The 25005-nt window shown below is 40.5% G+C and overlaps 2 protein-coding genes across 11 annotated transcripts in view; one reads left to right on the top strand and one right to left on the bottom strand.

Annotated features, from left to right (window-relative positions):
* Positions 1-19220: 19220 nt before the first annotated feature.
* The window catches only part of LOC124466366, a 7245-nt gene continuing 1460 nt past the window's right edge, over positions 19221-25005 (bottom strand). For 3 of the 4 annotated variants that reach the window (XR_006955926.1, XR_006955925.1, XR_006955927.1), the window contains exon 2: positions 19221-20830. Coding sequence is in view for 1 of the 4 variants with exons in the window: in XM_047018198.1 (XP_046874154.1) it covers positions 20211-20830; positions 21135-21297 (783 nt within the window). In the remaining 3 variants the exon portion in view is untranslated. Of the gene's footprint in view, positions 20831-21134; positions 21629-25005 lie in introns of those variants that run through there. The other variant, XM_047018198.1, reaches the window with a different exon arrangement.
* The window catches only part of gigyf2 (GRB10 interacting GYF protein 2), a 68731-nt gene continuing 68060 nt past the window's right edge, over positions 24335-25005 (top strand). For 6 of the 7 annotated variants that reach the window (XM_047018189.1, XM_047018191.1, XM_047018190.1 and 3 more), the window contains exon 1: positions 24335-24468. The gene's annotated coding sequence lies outside the window, so the exon portion shown is untranslated. The remainder of the gene's footprint in view (positions 24469-25005) is intronic. The other variant, XM_047018196.1, reaches the window with a different exon arrangement.

Raw genomic sequence — 25005 nt, forward strand, 5'->3', positions numbered from 1 at the left:
CTTTATTTACCCATTACAAGTGGAACAGCATTTGTTGATTTCTTAATCTGGGTCTGAAATATGTTGTGATTTTAGCCGTGTTCAGACCTAGCAATTTCTCTGTTTCAGGCAGAAAGAGATGACAAGGATATTTTTTGCAAGTAGCTACAAAATAAATTGCTGGTGTTTTTTTTATTGCCATAACAACCGTGAGCTAATCTGGAGTTAACTTTAGCTAACATGCTAGTTTTCTAACGACTGAAAAAAAGAAGAAAAAAATAATAATTGTTTCAGTGTACAATTTAAATAAGTTTGCTCAACTTGCTCAACACATTTTATTGCTACATGTTAGTCTGTAACATGAAGGCAAAACTGATTCAACCATTAAAACCATATATCCTCTGAAAGCTTATACCCTCAGGATGTTATCTAATAAGACAAGAGACACGTCCATCTCTCCATATTAGTATGCTGTCCATGCATAATACATTTGGTATTGGTAAATGGAGTAGGCTATATGGCTGATACTTTTTTGGGCTGTGCCATTTAGGGAAACTGATTCAACCACCTAAACCATGTATTTTCTGAAAGCTTACATACCAAGGATGTGATCTGTGGAAAAGACTACAGGTTTGAACACAAATTTTATCATTTTGAACTGTCCAGTCATGCTTTAGGGAGATGCTATTTTTTTATGTAGCCTACATAATTATTAGGCTACTAAACCTTTACCAATTGTGAATTGTATATGCTGATAACATGATTTACATCTCAGAAATCTTCATATGAAAAATCTACATTAAGCTTATTATTATCAATATGAAAGAATGCTCAATGCATCTCCATGTCTCCTGATATAGGTGGTAGAGATTGAGAGTGAGTCAGAGGCAGGGGCAGCATGCAGGGGCAGTGGAAACAGCTCTGTTGCTCTCAGCCCCTCAGTATACAGTGCCCTCCAAAAGTATTGGAACAGTGAGGCGAATTCCTTTATTTTTGCTGTAGACTGAAAACATTTGGGCTTGACATCAAATAATGAACGTGAGACCAGAGATCAACGTTTCAGCTTTTATTTCCAGGTATTTACATCAGGATCTGATGCACAACTAAGAAAATATCAAATTTAGTTTGAATCCACCCATTTGTCATGTGAGCAAAAGTATTGGAACAGATATACTTAAAACATATTTAAGTGAATAAGACTTAATATTTAGTTGCAAATCCTTTGCTTTCAATAACTGCAGCAAGTCTGTGACCCATTGACGTCACCAAACTTTTGCATTCTTCCTTTTTGATGCTTTCCCAGGCTTTCACTGCAGCCTCTTTCAGTTGTTGTTTGTTTTGTGGGGTTCCTCCCTTCAGTCTCCTCTTAAGCAGGTAAAATGCATGCTCTATAGGGTTTAAGTCTGGAGATTGACTTGGCCAGTCTAATACCTTCCATTTCTTGCCCCTGATGAACTCCTTTGTTGTTTTGGCAGTGTGTTTTGGGTCGTTATCTTGCTGCATGATGAAGGCTCTGCCAATCAGTTTGGTTGCATCTTTCCTTAAATTGGCAGACAAAATGTTTCTGTAGACTTCCGAGTTCATTTTGCTGCTGCCATCATGTGTTACATCCTCAATGAAGATTAATGAGCCCGTCCTAGAAGAAGCCATGCAAGCCCAAGCCATGACATTACCTCCACCGTGTTTCACAGATGAGCTTGTGTGTTTGGGATCATGAGCAGTTCCTTTCTTTCTCCAAACTTTAGCCTTTCCATCACTTTGGTAAAAGTTAATCTTTGTCTCATCAGTCCATAAAACTTTGTCCCAGAATTTTTGAGGTTCATCTCTGTACTTTTTGGCAAATTCCAGCCTGGCCTTCCTATTCTTCTTGCTAATGAGTGGTTTGCATCTTCTGGTGTAGCCCTTGTACTTTTGTTCATGAAGTCTTCTGCGAACAGTAGATAGTGATACCTTCACTCCTGCCATCTGGAGGTTGTTGCTGATCTCACTAACAGTTGTTTTAGGGTCTTTCTTTACAGCTCTCACAATGCTCTCACAATCGACGTCTGTTACTTAGTACACCAGTAGTTTTCTTCTTCTTCAGGACATTCCAAATGGTTGTACTGGCTATGGCCAATGTTTCTGCAATGGCTCTGATTGATTTTCCATCTTCTCTAAGACTCACAATTGCTTGTTTTTCACCCAAAGACAGCGCTCCGGTTTTCATGTTGTTTTCACCTCTGAATACAGTCTGCATAGACAAAACCTATCTTACCCAATCTGAACCTGAGTGTAGACATTCAGTGGTATTTATTGATTGAATAATGTATGTAATAGGACACACCTGGGCAACAAAACACACCTGTCAGACATATGTTCCAATACTTTTGCTCACGTGACAAATGGGTGGGTTCGAACAAAAAGGTGATATTTTCTAATTTGTGCATCAGATCCTGATGTAAATACCTGGAAATAAAAGCTGAAACGTTGATCTCTGGTTTCACATTCATCGTTTGATGTCAAGCCCAAATGTTTTCAGTCTACAGCAAAAATAAAGGAATTGGCCTCACTGTTCCAATACTTTTGGAGGGCACTGTATGTATAACAACTATGGTAAATAGTTGTGGTAAATGCACCAGAATGCGGAAAATTGCATCTACAAATTCTAGGGAAGAAACCCCCAGACCCCCCCGCAAAATGCTGCTGACGCCCGTGGCTACAGTACTGTCTTCGATGCCACAGCTATGGCTAAACTTTATTATGTCTTATTACACGGCTGTTCTTTAATGCTGTAGAATGCTCCATTCAGTTGAATGGGGCTTCCCAACATTCTGCGGTGAACAATTTTCTCATATTTGACCGTTGCTATGCACATTTGACCGCTGTCAAGGGAAGTGGCCTTTTTGCCTCGGATTCACATCTTTCGTAGCACTCCGCAAGTAGTCCGGTAACTTTTCAACCCCAGCGTACTCTGTTGCTTAGCGACGTCAGCTGATTTGAAGCCTAAAGAATGTTCAAAGTCTATGAAGTTCAATGTCTTTGGCGAACTATTTCTCTGCTGATCAACAATACAAATGGTAACAAATACATTGTAAAAAGACACTGTGTTAAGTAATTTTTGTTGGCAAGTAGCCGTGTAATAAGCGGGATAATGTATCGAACGCAAATACGCGTTGCAAAAACGAAAGTACGCAAACCGAAAACGCATCCAGCAACGGAAGTTTTCCAGGCCTCTAGGGGGAGAGCCAAGTGGAACATCTTGATTTTCGGCCCCATGGAGCGAAAGAGAAAGAGAGAGCATATGAAAAGTTTGGACCAACATCGAAGTCTTATGAAAAACTGTGAAAGAGGAGGGGCACATGTAAAAACTAATATACTAATCTTTTTATGTCGCCTCTTTACTTCGATTTTGGTCCTATTCAAAACAAACTTCTCATCTGCCCTCTCTGGTTCTAAAATCACGCTCTTCTATTTAGCGCTCCCACTGGCCTGGAGCACTTCCGTTAGGTTATCTGGATGCAGCTTTTTTCTGTTTACATTTGTTTTTGGGGTTTGCGTGTTTTTCTTTTTTGCAGTGCGTTTCTATATTTGCAGCGTGTTTACGTATTTGGTTGTGTTGTGTGTATTTGCAGCGCGTTTCTTTATTTGCAGCGCGTTTGCTGAATGCTGTGCATGTGTGGTCAAATACATGTTTTCTTAATTTGCTTGTGTACTGTCAATTTGCTTGAACTTTGTCTATTTGTAGCGTGTTTGCCATGTCACCCACTGTAATTATCCCTTACAAAATCAAAGTTCTCATTTCCGGCGCTTTCAAACAATCAGTGAAGTGTGGATAGCAACAGCAGCTAGCTTGCCTTTAGCAAACTGCTTTTGAATTAGCCATGTCCCCCTAAATTAATATCGAACTTATTTTTGTTTTGGGGGGCTTATTTTCAGTTAGCAGACGGTACTATTTGAATCGCAATTCCATCTGAAATACTGCCAGTGACAACGTTGTTACAGTAGCTTGTTTCAAGGTTTTTTTTTGTTTCAAAGGGTGTTCTTAATAAATTATGCAATATGAGTAGGCTAAATGCTTGAAAATATCACTAGATGGGAAAACGGTCCCACCTGCAACCGACGCAAACAAGCACACCCTACAATTTCCCCAGAAATTGTACCCTCTCTAGTTATAATTATAATGCCAAAATTATTTCAGTATAGAAATATTAGGCACCTTTTACGCATGTATATCATGTATATTGTTCTGTCTGCGAAAACAGGCAGAACGAGAGATATGTAATTGCTCAAAAAAGTTATGATGGTGCTCACCCCCCAAAAAAACAACAAACAAACAAAAAACTAATACACACGACTTACCAAGATCGGCATGGGTGCTCTTTCCTATCTCAGTGGTCTGACAAACTTTGACAGTAGGGTAAACTTTTCGAAAATGGCCTAAAAAAGACAACAGGAGTCAGGGGCAGAAAAAAGAAAGAGAAATAAACTGCGAGATGATGACCGTGCATCAGTTTCAGGTAAGTCCATGTTAAATCATTGTTAAATAGGGAAATGTGCTGCTAATTTAATGGTTAGCCTATGCATACACCTTGAACCAGCTGACGTTATTGCTAATGTTAGCACACTTATATGTTAGGTGCAAGCTAAATTGAGATTTTACTGTTAAATATTATCTATGCATTTTGCAAGTATGAAGCCAACTAGCTGTTACTTTACTTTACATTTTATGATGCTTATATATTCGATTTATCAAATAGTTTTTAAATGAGTAATAAAGGTGGAGAGCTCCTTGGTTTGAATGTTTTCAGTTTTAAATGTTTATAATTTGGAAAACCAGGCTAAGAAATGTAAGGGTGGGGCTGTAAAATGAAGAGACAAAAAGACATCACCTTCACTTGACAAGGTTTTACCAATTGAAAAACGTCTGTTTATTTTACATCCTACTAATTCAAGTCAGATTTACGTAGTCAAGCTAATTGCGCGTGCACCCTATTTTTTAACAGCCCGAGAGGTAAAACATGGATCATACAATCCACCACGGCAAAAGCAATGCACAAGGCCACATGACTTCTTCCAGAAAGAACGTCCCCTTTAAATTGTGTACAATGACAGCTCCCTCATACATCGCTTCAATCAAAGTAAAATGACACGTCATGATTGACGTCATGAACGATAAGACCTTCGTTGATAAAAAAATACCCTCTAAACTAATCTAAATTGACTTTTTTGACATTGTTTTGTAGCGTGGTTTGCACGGTTAAGATTAGCAATACTTAATTTATAATAAAGTATATAGTTCTTGGGGGCACAACCTATGATTTATTTAAGCGACAGAGGAAACCTTATTGAATAATATTGAATAATAGCACTCGTAATAATCAGTCTAATCTTAAGTAGCGAATTCCATGAAAGTAGAGCAGGTCAGATAACGTGAGGGATAACGCGAGTATTGTAAACAATGATTTATTTAAGAAAATGTAATTATGATGAACAAATACCAAAGAAGTTATAGGCTAGTTGAGAGTGAGTTGAGTTAAACAGTATACAGTAGGTCCTAAACTATGATGAGAGCGGAATACTAGATGGTGGGTTGAGAGCGCGTGGGGAGGGGAAGAGAGAGAGATAGGCTTCAGGAGAACAATGGAGGGAGTCTATGTTAACTAATCCAAACGAAAGTTAGGTTGAATCATTTGCAAACTAAAAATCAAACGTAACAAATTAAATCACAATATGCCAATGTTCACAAGTAAGAAATGTAGCAATATCGCAGTTACTGTTGTCAGTTTGAAGAAGAAGAATCAAAGTTCTGTTTGTCGTTGTCAAACGGTTAGAGCTAAGGAATCTTTCGTTAAAGTTCCTGGTGGTCCAGTGAGTTGCTGATTGAGAAGGCTAGGTCAGATGTGTCGCGAACATATCCGGTGAATCCTTGCGAAAAAGCAAGGTTTGCTTGTGCGTCAGGGTTTTATACTCCTTGCGAAAGGGGGGTAATCCTTTTGGAGGTGAACTCTTTGATTGGTCAGTTACTCCCACCTGGGCGTCCATCCTGAGATTGACGTATGGGTGTGAAGTAGTTGATAACTTTTCAGAGTTCAGCTATTTCAAATGTCCATGTATTTCTAATACTTCAAAATATAACAATACAACATTAAAAAATTGTTTAGTTTGTAGATTAAAATCATTTTGACATCAAGATTACCTGATTTATCATAACAGGAAAGGAAGTTACATTAAAACATCAAATTATATCAACACAGCATAAAAGGGAAAGCATACATTATAACACATCAACTACTGTCATTGAAATAGTGTCCATAAGCCATGTAGTCCTTGAGAATATGTTTGTAAATCCAGAAACGTTAGTCTTTCCTTAAAATCTTTTGTCTCCATACTGTAAGGCCATTTCGGTCTACCTTCTGACCCCATGCTGGGCCAGAAGCTTTGAAGGTCCTACTCTGGAGATGAGGACAAGGGGGGAAACCCCCCTTCTCCTTGTCGGGGGTAGGGGAAAGGTGTGAGGGTACGTGGTTTGTCTGTTGGCTCTGCTACAGTTTAAAATAAATAGCCTACTATTAATTAAAACATTATCCAGTAGCCTAGTGCTAACATGTGTTTTGTGTCAGGGAAATGGAGGGCAGATTTAGGTTTGTTTTGCAAATGTAGGCTACTGTTAACAATTATATTGCTATGATAATTATACTCTGATAATTTAGATTGAGATGTAGGCCTATGCCTGATGCCTAAACATTTGAAATCACAAACTAACATCCATACATTTAACGGCTATGGTGCGTAGCCTATCAAAGCATTGTTCATCATTGTTTAATGCATTAGGCTAAATGTTGTAGCCTATGTAGGCTATTTACGTTGATTTTCTATCAATGTTGAACTGATGAGAATAAGAAAATGAGAATATACGTGGTAAATCATCGTCTTCCCATTGGGTCAGTGTTACAGGGACGTCTGGTTAAGCACCAAGTCACGCTAAGCCTGACAGTTAGTCTGACCCTGACCAGACTAGTTTCATAGCCTAAGTTGCCATAGTAACCAAATTCAAACTACGTTGAGCTAGCTTTATGGAACCGAATGAACAAGAAATGAGCCTGACTAACTGACATAAGTCTGGCTTATTCGGTAAACTCGCTTTATGGAACAGGCCTCTGATCAACCACCCTCAACCAGCTGTTTAGGGACAGATACACAGCAGAGAACCACCACCTCTCAATAGGTGTTGTGATGCTGCTGTTGCGTTATTGGTTTTGAGTTATATGTTTGGTAATAAAAAGTTGAACTGGCAAAACAATCAGGTTTTTTTCGTGGTGGGGGCGGGGCATTATAAAGGAATTATGCTTAGGGCACCATAATGGCTAGCAGCGGCACTGACGATAACTTTCCATAACACAGTGTGGGGATACTCAGTTACATTAAACAGATATTATTTTATGTACCATTGTAAAATAAAATAACTGCGTCAAAGGGCAGGAATACCTGGGGCCTATTCCATAAAGGCCACTCAAAAAAGCAAGACTTAAAGTCCTAAACCAGACTTGAATAAGTTTAAATAGTCAAGCGGGGCTTAAGCGGTTCCATAAAGGCCAATTTCAGCTCACGCAGTCCTACTAATTCAAGTCAGATTTACGTAGTCAAGCTAATTGAGCGTGCACCCTATTTTTTAACAGCCCGAGAGGTAAAACATGGATCATACAATCCACCACGACAAAAGCAATGCACACGGCCACATGACTTCTTCCAGAAAGAACGTCCCCCTTCAAATCATGTACAATGACAGCTCCCTCATCCACCGCTTCAATCAAAGTAAAATGACACGCCATGATTGACGTCGTGAACGATAGGCTACGTAGGTTGAGGACCTTTTTAGACCTTTGCTGATTAAAAAATACCCTCTAAACTAATCTAAATTGACTTTTTTGACATCGTTTTAAAATAAATAGCCTACTATTAATTAAAACATTATCCAGTAGCCTAACCTTTTTAACATGGGTTTTGTGTCAGGGAAATCGAGGGCGGATTTAGGTTTGTTTTGCAATTGTAGGCTACTGTTAACAATTATATTGCTATGATACTTGTACTCAGATAATTTAGATTGAGATATAGGCCCATGCCTGATGCCTAAACATTTGAAATCACAAACTAACATCCATACATTTAACGGCTATGGTGCGTAGCCTATCAAAGCATTGTTCATCATTGTTTAATGCATTAGGCTAAATGTTGTAGCCTATGTAGGCTATTTACGTTGATTTTCTATCAATGTTGAACATATTGAACTGATGAGACTAAGAAAATTAGAATATACGTGGTAAATCATCATCTTCCCGTTGGGTCAGTGTTACAGGAACGTCTGGTTAAGCACCAAGTCACGCTAAGCCTGACAGTTAGTCTGACCCTGACCAGACTAGTTTCATAGCCTAAGTTGCCATAGTAACCAAATTCAAACTACGTTGAGCTAGCTTTATGGAACCGAATGAACAAGAAATGAGCCTGACTAACTGACATAAGTCTGGCTTATTCGGTAAACTCGCTTTATGGAACAGGCCTCTGATCAACCACCCTCAACCAGCTGTTTAGGGACAGATACACAGCAGAGAACCACCACCTCTCAATAGGTGTTGTGATGCTGCTGTTGCGTTATTGGTTTTGAGTTATATGTTTGGTAATAAAAAGTTGAACTGGCAAAACAATCAGGTTTTTTTCGTGGTGGGGGCGGGGCATTATAAAGGAATTATGCTTAGGGCACCATAATGGCTAGCAGCGGCACTGACGATAACTTTCCATAACACAGTGTGGGGATACTCAGTTACATTAAACAGATATTATTTTATGTACCATTGTAAAATAAAATAACTGCGTCAAAGGGCAGGAATACCTGGGGCCTATTCCATAAAGGCCACTCAAAAAAGCAAGACTTAAAGTCCTAAACCAGACTTGAATAAGTTTAAATAGTCAAGCGGGGCTTAAGCGGTTCCATAAAGGCCAATTTCAGCTCACGCAGTCCTACTAATTCAAGTCAGATTTACGTAGTCAAGCTAATTGAGCGTGCACCCTATTTTTTAACAGCCCGAGAGGTAAAACATGGATCATACAATCCACCACGACAAAAGCAATGCACACGGCCACATGACTTCTTCCAGAAAGAACGTCCCCCTTTAAATCATGTACAATGACAGCTCCCTCATCCACCGCTTCAATCAAAGTAAAATGACACGCCATGATTGACGTCGTGAACGATAGGCTACGTAGGTTGAGGACCTTTTTAGACCTTTGCTGATTAAAAAATACCCTCTAAACTAATCTAAATTGACTTTTTTGACATCGTTTTAAAATAAATAGCCTACTATTAATTAAAACATTATCCAGTAGCCTAACCTTTTTAACATGGGTTTTGTGTCAGGGAAATCGAGGGCGGATTTAGGTTTGTTTTGCAATTGTAGGCTACTGTTAACAATTATATTGCTATGATACTTGTACTCAGATAATTTAGATTGAGATATAGGCCCATGCCTGATGCCTAAACATTTGAAATCACAAACTAACATCCATACATTTAACGGCTATGGTGCGTAGCCTATCAAAGCATTGTTCATCATTGTTTAATGCATTAGGCTAAATGTTGTAGCCTATGTAGGCTATTTACGTTGATTTTCTATCAATGTTGAACATATTGAACTGATGAGACTAAGAAAATTAGAATATACGTGGTAAATCATCATCTTCCCGTTGGGTCAGTGTTACAGGAACGTCTGGTTAAGCACCAAGTCACGCTAAGCCTGACAGTTAGTCTGACCCTGACCAGACTAGTTTCATAGCCTAAGTTGCCATAGTAACCAAATTCAAACTACGTTGAGCTAGCTTTATGGAACCGAATGAACAAGAAATGAGCCTGACTAACTGACATAAGTCTGGCTTATTCGGTAAACTCGCTTTATGGAACAGGCCTCTGATCAACCACCCTCAACCAGCTGTTTAGGGACAGATACACAGCAGAGAACCACCACCTCTCAATAGGTGTTGTGATGCTGCTGTTGCGTTATTGGTTTTGAGTTATATGTTTGGTAATAAAAAGTTGAACTGGCAAAACAATCAGGTTTTTTTCGTGGTGGGGGCGGGGCATTATAAAGGAATTATGCTTAGGGCACCATAATGGCTAGCAGCGGCACTGACGATAACTTTCCATAACACAGTGTGGGGATACTCAGTTACATTAAACAGATATTATTTTATGTACCATTGTAAAATAAAATAACTGCGTCAAAGGGCAGGAATACCTGGGGCCTATTCCATAAAGGCCACTCAAAAAAGCAAGACTTAAAGTCCTAAACCAGACTTGAATAAGTTTAAATAGTCAAGCGGGGCTTAAGCGGTTCCATAAAGGCCAATTTCAGCTCACGCAGTCCTACTAATTCAAGTCAGATTTACGTAGTCAAGCTAATTGAGCGTGCACCCTATTTTTTAACAGCCCGAGAGGTAAAACATGGATCATACAATCCACCACGACAAAAGCAATGCACACGGCCACATGACTTCTTCCAGAAAGAACGTCCCCCTTCAAATCATGTACAATGACAGCTCCCTCATCCACCGCTTCAATCAAAGTAAAATGACACGCCATGATTGACGTCGTGAACGATAGGCTACGTAGGTTGAGGACCTTTTTAGACCTTTGCTGATTAAAAAATACCCTCTAAACTAATCTAAATTGACTTTTTTGACATCGTTTTAAAATAAATAGCCTACTATTAATTAAAACATTATCCAGTAGCCTAACCTTTTTAACATGGGTTTTGTGTCAGGGAAATCGAGGGCGGATTTAGGTTTGTTTTGCAATTGTAGGCTACTGTTAACAATTATATTGCTATGATACTTGTACTCAGATAATTTAGATTGAGATATAGGCCCATGCCTGATGCCTAAACATTTGAAATCACAAACTAACATCCATACATTTAACGGCTATGGTGCGATCAAAGCATTGTTCATCATTGTTTAATGCATTAGGCTAAATGTTGTAGCCTATGTAGGCTATTTACGTTGATTTTCTATCAATGTTGAACATATTGAACTGATGAGACTAAGAAAATTAGAATATACGTGGTAAATCATCATCTTCCCGTTGGGTCAGTGTTGCAGGAACGTCTGGTTAAGCACCAAGTCACGCTAAGCCTGACAGTTAGTCTGACCCTGACCAGACTAGTTTCGCAACCTAAGTTGCCATAGTAACCGAGTTCGAACTACATTGAGCTAGGTTTATGGAACCGAATGAACAAGAAATGAGTCCGACTCAAGAAATGAGTCCGACTAACTGACATAAGTCTGGCTTATTCGGTAAACTCGCTTTATGGAACAGGCCTCTGGTATTAAATACTGTGTTTGCTTAAAATTTCCCTTACAGTTTTTGGATATTATATAAAAAAGGGTTAACAAAAAAAGACAGACTTGAGCTGAGCCATTTAAACCATAATGAATTTAGGTTGAGTCCTCGTGGATAGATCAGAGGTAGTAAAGAAAAAAATCTAGTTAACTTCTATGAACTTGTTTTCATAGCAAGATAGCACAGGGATTAATATACAGCAATTGTTTTTTTCCCCTTATCCGAAATCAGAAAAGTTGTATTTCTTCCGTCAATAAGAGCGTATGAGCTCTTTATGGAGGCTCTCTTACCCTCCTCTCGTGCCTTCTTAACTTATGGCTCGCTGCTCTGTCCTCAGGAGGCAGAGGCTCCGTGATGGTCAGATGTTTAGATTGAAGATACTTGGACTTCCTGACGGCATACCATACTCTCAAACTCGCCGTGCTGCGAAGAGGATGATTATAGATCTGTTTTTCCTTTCTTGTTTAGATCCAAGACGGTGAACGATGTCAACTCCTGCATGTAAACTGTCACAGACGTCAAGTGGCGCTAGTTGTAGAATGTCTATGACTCTTTCTCACGTTCTCTCCGTCAGTTTCTTCCAGACCATGAAGTTGATTCATTTAAGAATATTTTTAGAGTGCCAATTTCCATTTTCAAGTCTTGAATCTTGCTTTGCATCCGGTGCAGTTCCTCCTTGTTTTCACCCACATCAACCACAAGTTGTTTTACCTTACAAAGATTTCGAGTTCTCTGGAAGTAGCCTAAGTTGTCTTCTCAATCGTGGAGATCTTTTGGAAGGTTTCATAGTGCTTGACAGAGAGTTTGCGGATAGCAGCCATAACATCCAAAATACTTTCACCATTACTAGCCATAGCATGCTTTCCCGCGTCATCCCATTTCGTTTTCTTGCTCATGGGTTTTTTAGGGGTGACTGGCTCGGTAACTGCGGTCACGTTATCGTCAAGTGATGGACTCGAATCAAACCAGTTTAGTTTAGCATCTTCTTCACCTGAGTCCACAGGAGAATGCATAGCACTGGTGTTAGCACTAGCTGCCATTGCCGCATCTCGAGGTTCCTGCAGCATCATAGTCTTAAGGTAGTAGTATCAAAGTCAGCTTTCTTTTCCCTTTTCGCTTCAATCTTCTGCCCATACACTCAACTCGAAGTGTCATTAATTTAAAAGGAACATTACACACGTATGTTTTCACAAAATTATGATAACATTATTAGTTGATTTACCACTTCACTTGAACTTTCTCGACGAGCATGGGTTCACATGTACACCTGCGAATACGCCATCTTGGCCCTCCAAGATTGCGAGCATTAAAAGTGTTAGCCTACTGCAGAACACCAACCGTCATTTCTAATTGCTGATAAGTCTGTTGACAAGCGTAGTCGGTCTCCTATTGGCTGATCCCACCAGCCTGTCTTAATGGTAATTATGCCCTTTGAAGGTTATTGGACACTGAAATGTGTGCTCTTGGTTTGTGATAAGCACATACAAATAAAAAATACAAAATTCGAGTAATAATAAAGAAGCTGTCCTACATTCATTAGTCTCACTGTGTCGTGCCTGGAAAATGGCCACATCACCAAAAAAAGAAATATATATACATATATATAGTACCAGTCAAAAGTTTGGACCCATTTACCCATTGTGAAATATACAGTCCAAACCTTTGACTGGTACTGTACATATTCATAAATGTACAGGTATCGGTGAGTACCAGAAAAAAATATCTGTGCTCGTACTTGGTCCTTAAAAAAGGGTATTGATGCATCCCTATTCTTTATAATTATGTTGTGATACAACAATGTAAGTGTCTAGATAATTGTAAATGAAATCTGACAACAAAAAACCCTAAACAATAAACTTATGAACTTGAAATTATGAACACAGTAAGACATAATAGAAAACAATTTTAGAAATTAGATAGATACAAATGTAAATGTTATGTGAACTGACTCAGTGCCTCAATGCAAATTTCTCAATGATTCTGTGGTTAAAGTTGGGGATGTTTTTGATGGGTTTCTTCTCCATAGAGAGCATGGCCAATGCATTGAAGCATGCAGTACCCGCTGCACTAGAAGCACTTGACGTGCCAAATAAATCATTAAATACTAAAACAAGGGATCTGAATTTGGTTCTTCAGCAATCCCTAGATTCTGTTGCCCCACTCAAACCAAGGTAAAGAAAAGACAAGAAACTGGCTCCATGGTATTCAGAGGAAACCCGCACTCTCAAGAGGTCCACTAGAAAATTAGAGCATAAGTGGCGTACCACTAAATTGGAGGTTTTCCGCCTAGCCTGGAAGGACAGCCAAATAGAGTACAAGCAAGTCCTCATCAGGTCCAGATCAGAATATTTCTCTAAGTTGATTAGTAAGAACAAACACAACACTAAGTTCTTATTTGATACTGTTGCTAAACTCACTAAGAAAAGTGCACTCTGTGTTAGTTCAGATCTCTCTCCCAATGATTTCTTAGATTTCTTTAACCAAAAAATCTAGCAATAAGGGACAAACTACAGACTAGTCCTGGAGAAGTGGCCATCACCACTGATTTTCCCTCTGTACCCAGCATGCTGCATGTTGAGGCTCTCACTCACTTTAACCCTATTTCTATGGAAGCGTTCATCAAGCTGATATTCCTCGAAACCCACTAGCTGCTTTCTCGATCCCCTCCCTGCCAAACTTTGTAGGGAGCTTCTCCCCATTATTGGACCACCCATGCTTAGTATTATTAATGAATCTATTGTAACCGGACAAGTCCCTGACGATTTCAAACAAGCTATTATTAAGCCCCTTCTTAAAAAAACAAACCTGGATCCAGGTTGTATTAGCAATTACAGGCCAATTTCAAATTTGCCATTTCTCTCCAAAATCTTAGAAAAAGCTGTGGCAAAACAGCTCACAGAGCACCTCTCCTCAAATCAGATCTATGAACCTCTCCAGTCTGGATTTCGTCTTCACCATAGCACTGAAACTGCATTAGCCAAGGTAGTCAATGATCTATTATTAGCCTCTGACACGGGCTTCAGCTCTGTCCTGGTTCTTCTAGACCTAAGTGCAGCTTTTGACACTGTGGATCATGAGATTCTCCTGGAACGTATGGAGAACTATGTTGGGATTTCTGGTACTTCACTTCAGTGGTTTAGATCGTATCTATCTGATAGATCACAATATGTCCACTATGATGGTTGCTCATCCAGGAGCTCCACTGTAAAATACGGAGTACCACAGGGTTCAGTTCTAGGCCCTCTGTTATTTTCACTCTATATGTTGCCTTTAGGAAACATAATTAGAAGTTTTGGGGTACATTTTTACTGTTATGCAGATGATACTCAGCTATACATGTCTATAAAGCCTGGAGAATTTCTACATGCTATGGAAAAATGTGTTTCCGGGTTGAAAACTTGGATGACAGCAAATTTTCTTCTTCTTAATTCGGATAAAACCGAGGTTCACATTTTTGGCCCGAAAAAGCACAGACATAATTTGTCCAATCTGACATTAGACTTAGACGGCGTCAATGTATTTCAAAGCCAGCTGGTAAAAAATCTAGGAGTCACATTGGACTCAGACCTTTCGTTTGAGTACCATATTAAGCAAATCACCAGAACCGCATTTTTCCATCTACGTAATATTGCCAAAATACGAAAATTCCTCTCAAAGGATGATGCTGAAAAACTAATACATGCTTTTGTTACATCCCGATTGGACTACTGCAATGTGTTGTTCTCTGGCCTCCCAATTACCTACCTAAAAAATTCACAGCGGGTTCAAAATGCTGCTGCTAGACTATTGACTAAAACAAGAAAGTTTGATCATATAACATCTACTCTTATCTCTTTACACTGGCTCCCTATCCAAGCCAGAGCTGATTTCAAAGTTTTACTACTAACTTACAAATCTCTGCATGGATTGGCACCACTGTACCTCTCCGGTCTCCTTGCACCCTATTGCCCCGCTAGGAATCTCAATATGCCGGCTATTATGGAGCTAGAAAGCTGACAAAAGTATCTGAATTTGAATATGAAAGATCTGAAATATTTGTGTGTCGAATTTCATACAACTGAAATATTTTGCTGTTGAATATATAATATCTGAATTATTTGTATGCCGAATTTAATAAAACTGAATTATTTTGATCCAAAAATACAAATTCCTAAAATTCAGATTGCAGGAATTCAGATTCTTGAAATTCAGATTGCAGGAATTCAGATTCTTGAAATTTAGATTGCTGAAATTCAGATTCTTAAAATTCAGATTGCTGAAATTCAGATTGTGGAAATTCAGATTTTGTCTGAACTAGGCCAAAGGTGAAACAGCTTGCCTTCACAGGGAAAAGTAGACGATTTCAGAACGACCGAATCTAGACATTCTCTGACCGAATTTTACCCCAGAACAAAAGCTAAGAGCTCGTTGGAGGAAGAGTATGGAGCATGTGCTTATGAAACTTGTAAAAACTTGTGTCTTCTCCTCTGCCAAAATTGGCAGTTACTGTTACCAAGTGAGTCGAGATAGAGTCAGAGGGCGGAGGAGACCGATGGAAGACGCGGAACAACTGGCAAAGCTATAGCCTATATATTTATGTTCCGTTGTTCTCTTTTCTGTGTTGGAGTTCTTTTAAGAGCTTGATGGCATCAACATCCAGCCTGATATAAAATCATGAACTTCAATTGTGTCTCTTAATTATAATACCCACACAGAAAATCCAGGTTGAATCAAGTAACGCTAGCTAGTATTACTAATAGCCAATTTTGGATGGTCAAGCATATTTTTCATTGTCTCCATATTCCTATCAAAGTTAATGTTCAGCCTATAGGCTATGTGCATTTCCTAAGTGACATTTCAGATCGGTTATGGATAGTGAAATATTTGCTGTCTGAGAGATCGGACATAGTATTTAACAGTATAGATATAAGGAGTTATCTATCGTTAACAGGATATATCTGTAGTGCGGCCGGGTGTGATTGGATTCATCGTCCACACGTCGTCTGGAAGTCAGTTTCGATCAAATGCCAACGATCTCCATACTAGATCTTGCCGTGTGTATCTTCTACACATCGGTACGTATGTGTGCTATCCCAGATACGATATGTGTGATCTGGGTATTCCTCCAACTAGCAAATCAGTTTGTTCTGAGGTAAAGTTCGGTCGTTCTGAAATCGTCTACTTTTTCCTGTGAAAGCAAGCTGTTTCACCTTTGACCTAGTTCAGACAAAATCTGAATCTGAATTTCCGCAATCTGAATTTCAGCAATCTGAATTTCAAGAATCTGAATTCCTGCAATCTGAATTTTAGAAATTTGTATTTTTGGATCAAAATAATTCAGTTTTATTAAATTCGGTAATACCCAAAGTTAAGAAAAAAACAGCTGGAGGTAGGGCGTTCTCACATAGAGCACCTCTTCTCTGGAACAAATTACCCATCTCAATTAAGGAGGCTGATACTGTTTCGACATTTAAAACTAGATTAAAAACGTTCTTGTTTAGTAAATTCTATGACTGTTAAAAGGAAGTATGTGTGTACTTTCTATGTAAACCTGGGGTGTGTGCTTGCCTATGTGTGTATCACATGTCACTTTTAAATTGTAATTATAGCTTATGTTCACATTGCCCATCTAGATGTTACAAATAAAGTAAACCGGTTACTGTATCTTGTTACTATTATAGTTTTTATTACTAGTTGGAGACAACGGGGGACTGGTTGTTTTCATCCTTATTCGTATAAGTATAACCTATTTTAGAGTTCTTTCCCCTGGAACAGATTTCATGTTCCAACCGAGGGGGGCTGTCGCTGTTTTGGTGTGTGGGGCGGCATCAAATACCCTTTTTAGCTCTGTTAAATTGCTGCACTAGTCCACACTTGACCGGTGGGGATCTCATTCTATAATGACTGTAACTGTTAGCTGCTCCTGGCATTCTCTAATCCCTGCTCTCCTCTCTCTGTCCCCCCCCACACATTCCCTGTGGTGTGGGGGGTTGGAGCTGTCAGGACCTGCTTGGTCATCGGTCTGCCAACGTTGGACCAGGTCATCACCCGGAATCCAGTCTCCATGACGGCCAACAGCGAGTTTCCCGGTCCCATCCAACGTCTATAAAGGCGAACAATGGGTTTTGGTGTTTCAAAACCCATTGACACTGTATGACTATGTTTAGCTTGTGTTTTGCTCCTCTCTCCTACCAACCGTCTCTGGAGGAGGGGATCCCTCTCTGAATTGCTCCTCCCAAGGTTTCTTCAATTTTGTCTCCCATTGGGAGTTTTTCCTTGTCTTCCTTGAGGGTTTAGGTTGGTTGAGGGGCAGTTCTATGGGCGCATGTGAAGCCCTCTGTGACATGCTTGCGTGTAAAAAGGGCTATACAAATACATTTGATTTGATTTGATTGAGACGATCTTGTGACATTGTGTTCCTGAGGAAGGTCTTCATTCTATTCAGTGTTGAGAAGCACTTGGGAAGGGAGTTGTGATGAGGATCTTCAGCAGAGTCACAGTCTCTGAGAAGGTGTCCTGCAGGTTGTTCCCCATGAAGAGCTGGTAGAGAGCCACAGCACCACTGCAGTTCTTGAACGCATCAGTGCTGTGTAGATGAGTGACAGTTCTGTTTTCAGCTTGCTCTTGTTCAGCAGTGGGTAAACCTCCATGGTGGTGTTCAGTCACTGCGTTTCCATGATGGTATAAATTCGAATCTAGCTTTATTCGGACAAAGCTATTTTTTGGGGCAACTGTTATTATCCTAATATATATGGCAGTTAATGAACCGAATCATTGGCCGAAAGCATGTCATACAACAAGTGGTGATACACCCCTTTCCGCTTGACCTCTTCACCACTACCAACAACAACAACATCAGCAAGGTGAAGCTACGTCCCTCTACATTTTGATGATGACAATAGGAGTACTGCGAATGCAAACGGCGCTATTGGCTTGCGTTGTTTGTTTGTTTCTGCCTGGCCGGCTGCCGGCAGCGACAACTTATCGTCTCTTTTGACTTCCAGGTCACAACCTGGGAGGGAGGGCGGCGGGATTTCAAGCATGCGCAAAGACGCAGAGTCCAGTTAATAGCCCAATACACCGTTTACAAGCATGCAAATTATCAACCGACTCGGACCGAGTTATCCGGGGTGTCAATCGGATCGTAGTCGGACGTCATTTATTCGAACAAAGGTGTTTAGAAGAAAGTGATAATTCTATTTCAGTCCAAATAAGCCAGTAATTCGAATCCATGAAACCACGGTGAGTGCTGCCACAGGGAACTGTTTGTTGTACTGCTGGAATTTTTCTCCCTGCATCAGTGTAGCACTCATTAGGTGTTTGGTGAACGAGAACCGCTGTTTTGCATCGCCCAAGATGGTGTCACCAACCTCTGTAGCTAACCTCTGAAGTTCACCTAGGCCCAGTGTGCGACGTTTCTCAGCCAGTTGCTGCTCAGGTATTGGTAGGATCAAACTCGAGAGTCCCTGATAGCTTCAAAACACTGGAGGAGATCATCTTTGTGCTCAAACATAGTGTTCACAATACGGCTGTGGAAGTTCCATCTTACTGCGCTTGCTCTCGGGAGTCAGTGTGCCACCACTCTATCAAGCACGTTGGTTCTCTTGGGAGATCTTGAAAAAAAGATCCAGCCAGGTCAGAGAACAACTGACTAACTTCAGAAACTCAAAAAACCTCTTGCACATCACAGGCTTTGTCAATGTAACAGATCACAGGCACCAGTTGACACTGAGTGGAAAAGTCCGTAGTTTCATCAGCCTGGATGGAGAGAAATTCTTCACTCTACACCAGTGGTTCCCAACACTGGTCCTCGATTCAAATGAATGGGTCATTATTTAGCTCTGCAGAAGCCTTTTAACGACCATTCATTTAAATCAGGTGTGTTGGAGCAGGGAAACGTCTAAAACATGCAGGACAGGGGGTCCCAGGGACCAGGGTTGGGAACCACTGCTCAACACTACATCTAGTGATGCTACTAAATCTACCAATCCTCTAAAAACACCAGGATTTTCTGATCTTCCACTCTCATCATGGCCACGCAGGGCTATTTCAAGGGAAAGCAAAATAAAGCATTTGTTTCTCCACAAGCAGTTAGCCAACTCGTCTTGCTATCGGTCTTTGTCAGTCACGTGGGTTTGTTGTGTGTGACGTCACCGCGGCGCCATTTTCCAGGTATCGCTAACATAGGCTACTGACTGAGCACTGAGGATAATTTACAAGAGATAACAAGCAAATAATTCGCAAAACTGGAGAAGTACAATAAAACTGAGAAAAGGCCATACTGCGATAAACTCACAAAAAATGCCAGTTAATTTTAGAAATTGTCATCCATTCAAGACATACTGCAGTCAGCTCGTAGAGGTTAGGGTTACTGGATCCATACGAGCTGACTGCAGTAAGTTAGAGTTCTGACCCTGCATTGCTACCGCAATCCTCATACTTGGATATAGTAAACTATCTTGTTTATGGTATTAGCGCTTATACCAGTGAACAATTTAAAAACAGTAAATCCCTTGAAGCCCACAGACATTTCAGCATTGGCTGGGTACAGGATTGACATAAATTACATTCTGACAAAAGGACTTTCAGTACCGTCAGTACATGCACAAATATATAAATTGCACTGACATTTACTTAAACATACATTTTCTGTTCAGATAGATCACGGATTTGCAGTTTGCACTATTGTAACTGTCAAAATATTACTTTTAATACACCTCAAGTATCAAACCTTACCCATGTGTTTGTTTCCATTTAGCTGTCAAAGTAAATCACAAGAAAAAAAATAAACACATTTCTGAAAAATGTGTTCCTACATGTTTTAACGTAAATGCAAGGCTGGCAAAGCAGGATAAAGCATCAGCACAACATAAATTAAATTATATATTCAAATGAAACGTTTGAAACAGACTGAGAACTTTCTTCTTTTGGTCTGGCATGAAAGGCACCAAAACATGTAGTAAGGCCATAAAGGTTCCCAGGTTTGGCAGCCCTGTGTAGTACTTTCAGTATGATCATTGTCTAAACTATCAGACATCCTGGACTCATCAAGTTCACGTCGCAGTTGTCTGTTTTCTTCCAACAGGCAGTTTATGTCTGCACATCTGTGCACACAGAAGTTACATTCTGTTTGTGTCACTGCCATCTCCTTTATGTTGTTGGTCTCTTCCTCAGTGTGTTGTTCACCGTCTCCAGCCTCTTGTGTCTCTTCCTCTGTGTGTTGCTCACCTTTTCCAGCCTCTTGTGTCTCATCCTCAATGTGTTGCTCACCATCTCCAGCCTCTTGTCTCATCCTCAGTGTGTTGCTCACCGCCTCCTTCAGCCTTGTGTTGCTCATCCACAGTGTGTTGTTCATCTGCTTCAGGTTGCTGCGTGTGTTTTTTCTTTGCTCCCTCTTCCTTTGCCTTGCAGAGTGTGCAGTGTTGGTGCAAATTATTTCTGTGTGACCCAGATGGAGGGAGGGTGTCCAGTCTGGGTAAGTCTCCATCATCTCATATGCAGGTTGACCTGCAATAACATGATAAAGGTTTTAGCTTCATAACATGAGACCAGAAGTGTTACTATTAGTCAGAAATTATTAATTGCATGACATTTAACGGTATAAACAGAAGATGTTTCGCCCGCTGTTACAACCATGCATTGTTATGATTTATCTGTGCCACACATAATTCGTCCAAAATGACGCATGGATGTAACATTAGATATTTCACATTTGGCAACATCACTTAAATCTCTTACATTTATGAAAATGTTGAGAGCAAACATACATAAAACCAGATTTGTTTGCAAAGGTGATGTTTTTGCACCGCACCTGCAACCCCAGTATCCCACGCCTCTTCGTTACATCCGCTATGGTGTCTCTGTCTTTTCTTCAAAGTGGGAAAGCTAAAAAACCTACCCCCGTAGTTAAGTTTTTGACCTTTGCTGTCGTGAGACTTTATATTGCAGCCTATCACACAACAAGGACGTACCATTTGGAAACCTAAATGAAATGAATGAATAAAATAACTCTCCAACAACACAACACCACTGCATCAGTGAGACCTGAAAAATGGCGACTACTCCCATAATCCCCTTCGGTTTTGCAACTATGACGTCACCTAGCTACAAGTTCAGTCGTGACAGAACACCATGGACATAATAAAGAGTAGACGCCGCATTGGATGCTCGGCACGAGAAATGCGGCCGCCATCTTGGACAGGGCAAATTCCTAGTTGCATAGCATCAGAATAAACAAGATGCCAGCACTGTGCAGCATATTCCTGCCCAAATCGGCGAAAAATCACAAACAGGGCTCGGGGGATTACTTTTCACAAGTAAGATTTAACATTACCATACTATTGGAAAAGATTTTGTGAAAAGAATAACCATCATAGCTAAATGTATGACCTGTGCAGCAAAGCAAACCGTGTGAAAATCAGTTCTGTATTCAGTTCGGTATGATTAATTAAATGTGCTGACAGCTCATTGCCCCAGCCAAACAGATTACACTGAGTGGAGCGGTTGCCCGTTCCAAGATGCCGCCATCTCGTCAAGATGCCCCACGGCTCGTCAGCGCCAGTAAGCAGTAGCGGTCAATGCGGCATCTACTCTTTATTATGTCTATGACCATGACAACGTAAATAAACAACTTCCTGTAGGGGTTACGCCATGGCTACACCAAGCGCAGAAATTCTGCCTTTGCATAAGCGGTGTGGACTCAGAAGAGTTCTAATACATTGTAAGCAATGAGAGTGGCTACACCAGAAACTGGAAACCGGAAACTGAATGTACGCTCCGACAATTTCCGCGTGGAAAATTGGGACATAGACTGGCTTCTGTTTTTATTATTTTCTGTGAGGTTTGCGTGGCCCTTTTTACAAAGTCTGGTAATAAATCTATGGAATGTAATGAAAAATATTATATATTTTGCTGTAAATAAAGAAGGAAGCAATAAATCCGATTATTTCCCAAACCCTCAAGAGCGGTTTCCATGGAGATTTAATGTTTTCTAACGATTTTAACATTGCTTTTCTATTTGAAGATACGACAGTGGTAGTCTGGTCCTAACCAGACTCTCGTACATTTCATTTGTGCAGAGAGTCTGGGCTCACTCCATTGACAAGCGTTGACTTCCTTGTAGGCGGGTACTCTGTTGAAGTTTAAAACTATTGGATCTGCCTAGAGCCACTCTGATCTGCCATAACCAATCGCTAGCGTTCGACTTAGCCAATTCCTTCACCACTACTGTAACAGAGCTAGCTGCCATAGCTGGAACATCAAACTGTTCCTGACCCCGTGGGGAGGAAGGCCACAACATCATGGCCACAAACAAAACTCAGAAAAACTTGTTCTTGCTCCGGCTTTAACCTAATGATATTCGGCAGCGTTGCCACAACCGCAGAATAGCTTCGCTCGCATCTTTCTCGGCCGCCATTACTGAACTACTCAAACTAGTGCACGACATTAACGTTATCGTTCTCAGCCACTCCTTCTGTTCGCTGATTGGACCTATAAAAAATGTGTTTCTGAAAACCGACTTCAAAGTCAAATTCCCAGACATAATACAGAAGCAAAATCCAAATTGAGCGGAAGTACGTAGGAGGGCAGAACCAGGCTAGTAGACACAGCCAAGGTGTAGACAAGTTACTCTCAATTGGGTTTTTTCCCTGGTAGATCTTGGTTGAGCATTGCCAACCACAAGCGCTTCCTTTACTTTGATCATCTCTGACATTCCTCTCCCTGGTTTTTAATAACTTTTAGAAGTCGATACTATTGCAGATATTTTTCTCGATCTGTCCTATTGGTACAACCTGAAACACAGCAACAATTAACCATTTTCCTTGACGACATTCGGTATATACTTCAGTGCCTGTGCTTTGTTGTGATGCGGAGTGCCTCCAATGTGGCTTCCGGCCTGATGACGCGCCGTGAAAACCCTCTATAGCAGGGGTGTCAAACATACGGCCCGCGGGCCGGAACCGGCCCCCAAGGAGGTTCGATCAGGCCCGCAGGATAATTTGAAAGTGGAAAAAATGCATAAAAGACATGGAATTAATATTTTTAATTCGCTGTAATTCATGGATTATCCGCTAAGGGGCGCACTCTTTCCATCAGAGTAGAAGACAAGCCGCATCACTGAGACAGACTGAAAACAGCAGACGGTATCAATTAATACCTTGGTCTCTACTAGGGATGGGCGAACGATGCCTTGTGAAGCTTTGGTGGTTTCTTCCGGATTGTGCCGGCCCAAAGAGCCGAACTATCGGCGCTTTGAAAATGAACAGCGTCATCTAGCAGCCGTTTAAACTGGCTGAATGAGGCGTAGTGGTTGTCTCCGACGGTAGACTACCCTACGTTATTCAATATTTAATTAAGGCTACATGTGTTCATTTTGATCTGATATTAGTGCTCACACATTAAAATGTTGTGATACATCCGTAGGCCTTTAGAATTATGTCATTTTCTCACAGTAAAAGTTAAAGAATATCGTACGAGATTCACTGGACTGGGGCGCGAACTTGGGATCCCAGATTCGCATTAACAATATGTAGCCGTACAACGCTTTAACCAACTACACCACCGAAGAGATCATTACTTGTTAAAGCGGTTGGACGGAGTTTATACGATATGGTCTTTATATCAATTAAACTAGATAACACAGAAGAAAGACATGATATTTTGGTTATTTATAGCAGAGTATGGTATAATTTTAATGGTCCGGCCCACTTGACATCTCCCTAGGCCGTATGTGGCCCACGATGCGAAATGAGTTTGACACCCCTGCTCTATAGCATTGTGAAAAACGGTAAAATAACCAATCATTCACGTCTTCAATGCCAAACCTTGCAATCAAGTGAAAGTGACTGTGTCTTCGGGTAGTCTACCAGTTTTTTTTTCAGCGCACATTCTCAGGTCAAGTTTGTTTTTCTATATCCCAACTTTTACGTGGGAAGTGGTTTAGGCTCTTTCAGGCCCTGTTTTGTGCGTACGCAACGTCCTATATGAGGCATCAGTTCGGTAGTGAATGTGCCAGTCAGCAAATCTTTTCGTGGCATACGGGGTCTTATTTTTTGTCACGTGACTCGTTCTCAGCCATCTTGTGGAAAACGGAGAGAGACACACACTACTCGAATACAAAACCTGTGCTATCATTAAAAGTAGAGGTAAGACATATACAGTTTAATTTTCATATGAAGCGTAGCCATCGAAAGAAGTGCATAGCTGTGTTATGGACCCTCGTTTGAGCTAATTAAAGTATTTAAGTCTCTTGATATACCTGCATGTTTACTTGGCCTTACGACTCCGGCCTCAAGTTGAGTCAATAGCCGCAAAGGAGCACAGAAGAGGGGATGGGTTTGCACTGAACAAACCTGTTGTGGCGACAGGCTTTTGCTAAATTACAGGCCTCAAAGCAAACTAGTTGCTATTAGCTAGCGAGCTAGGTAGCACTACAGTATCCTAGTTGAAGTGTTGAGGCCCAGCTATCTGTGGATTAACTCGTGTCAGATCGCTTTGACCGTCTTTGGTGGGGTATCATGACAGTTTGCCTACATTGTGATCTTTATTTGGATTTTGAAAACAACGGTTAGCAAGTTAGAATTTATAGCTAGCTTCATTTGACAGCATACGAAGTTATCTTAATGCTAGAGCAATACTCGTTTTGGAATCAATTGAGTTAATTTGAACTAAACTAAACTCTG

Source organism: Hypomesus transpacificus, unplaced genomic scaffold (genome assembly GCF_021917145.1).
Source record: "Hypomesus transpacificus isolate Combined female unplaced genomic scaffold, fHypTra1 scaffold_96, whole genome shotgun sequence".
Lineage (NCBI taxonomy): Eukaryota > Metazoa > Chordata > Actinopteri > Osmeriformes > Osmeridae > Hypomesus > Hypomesus transpacificus.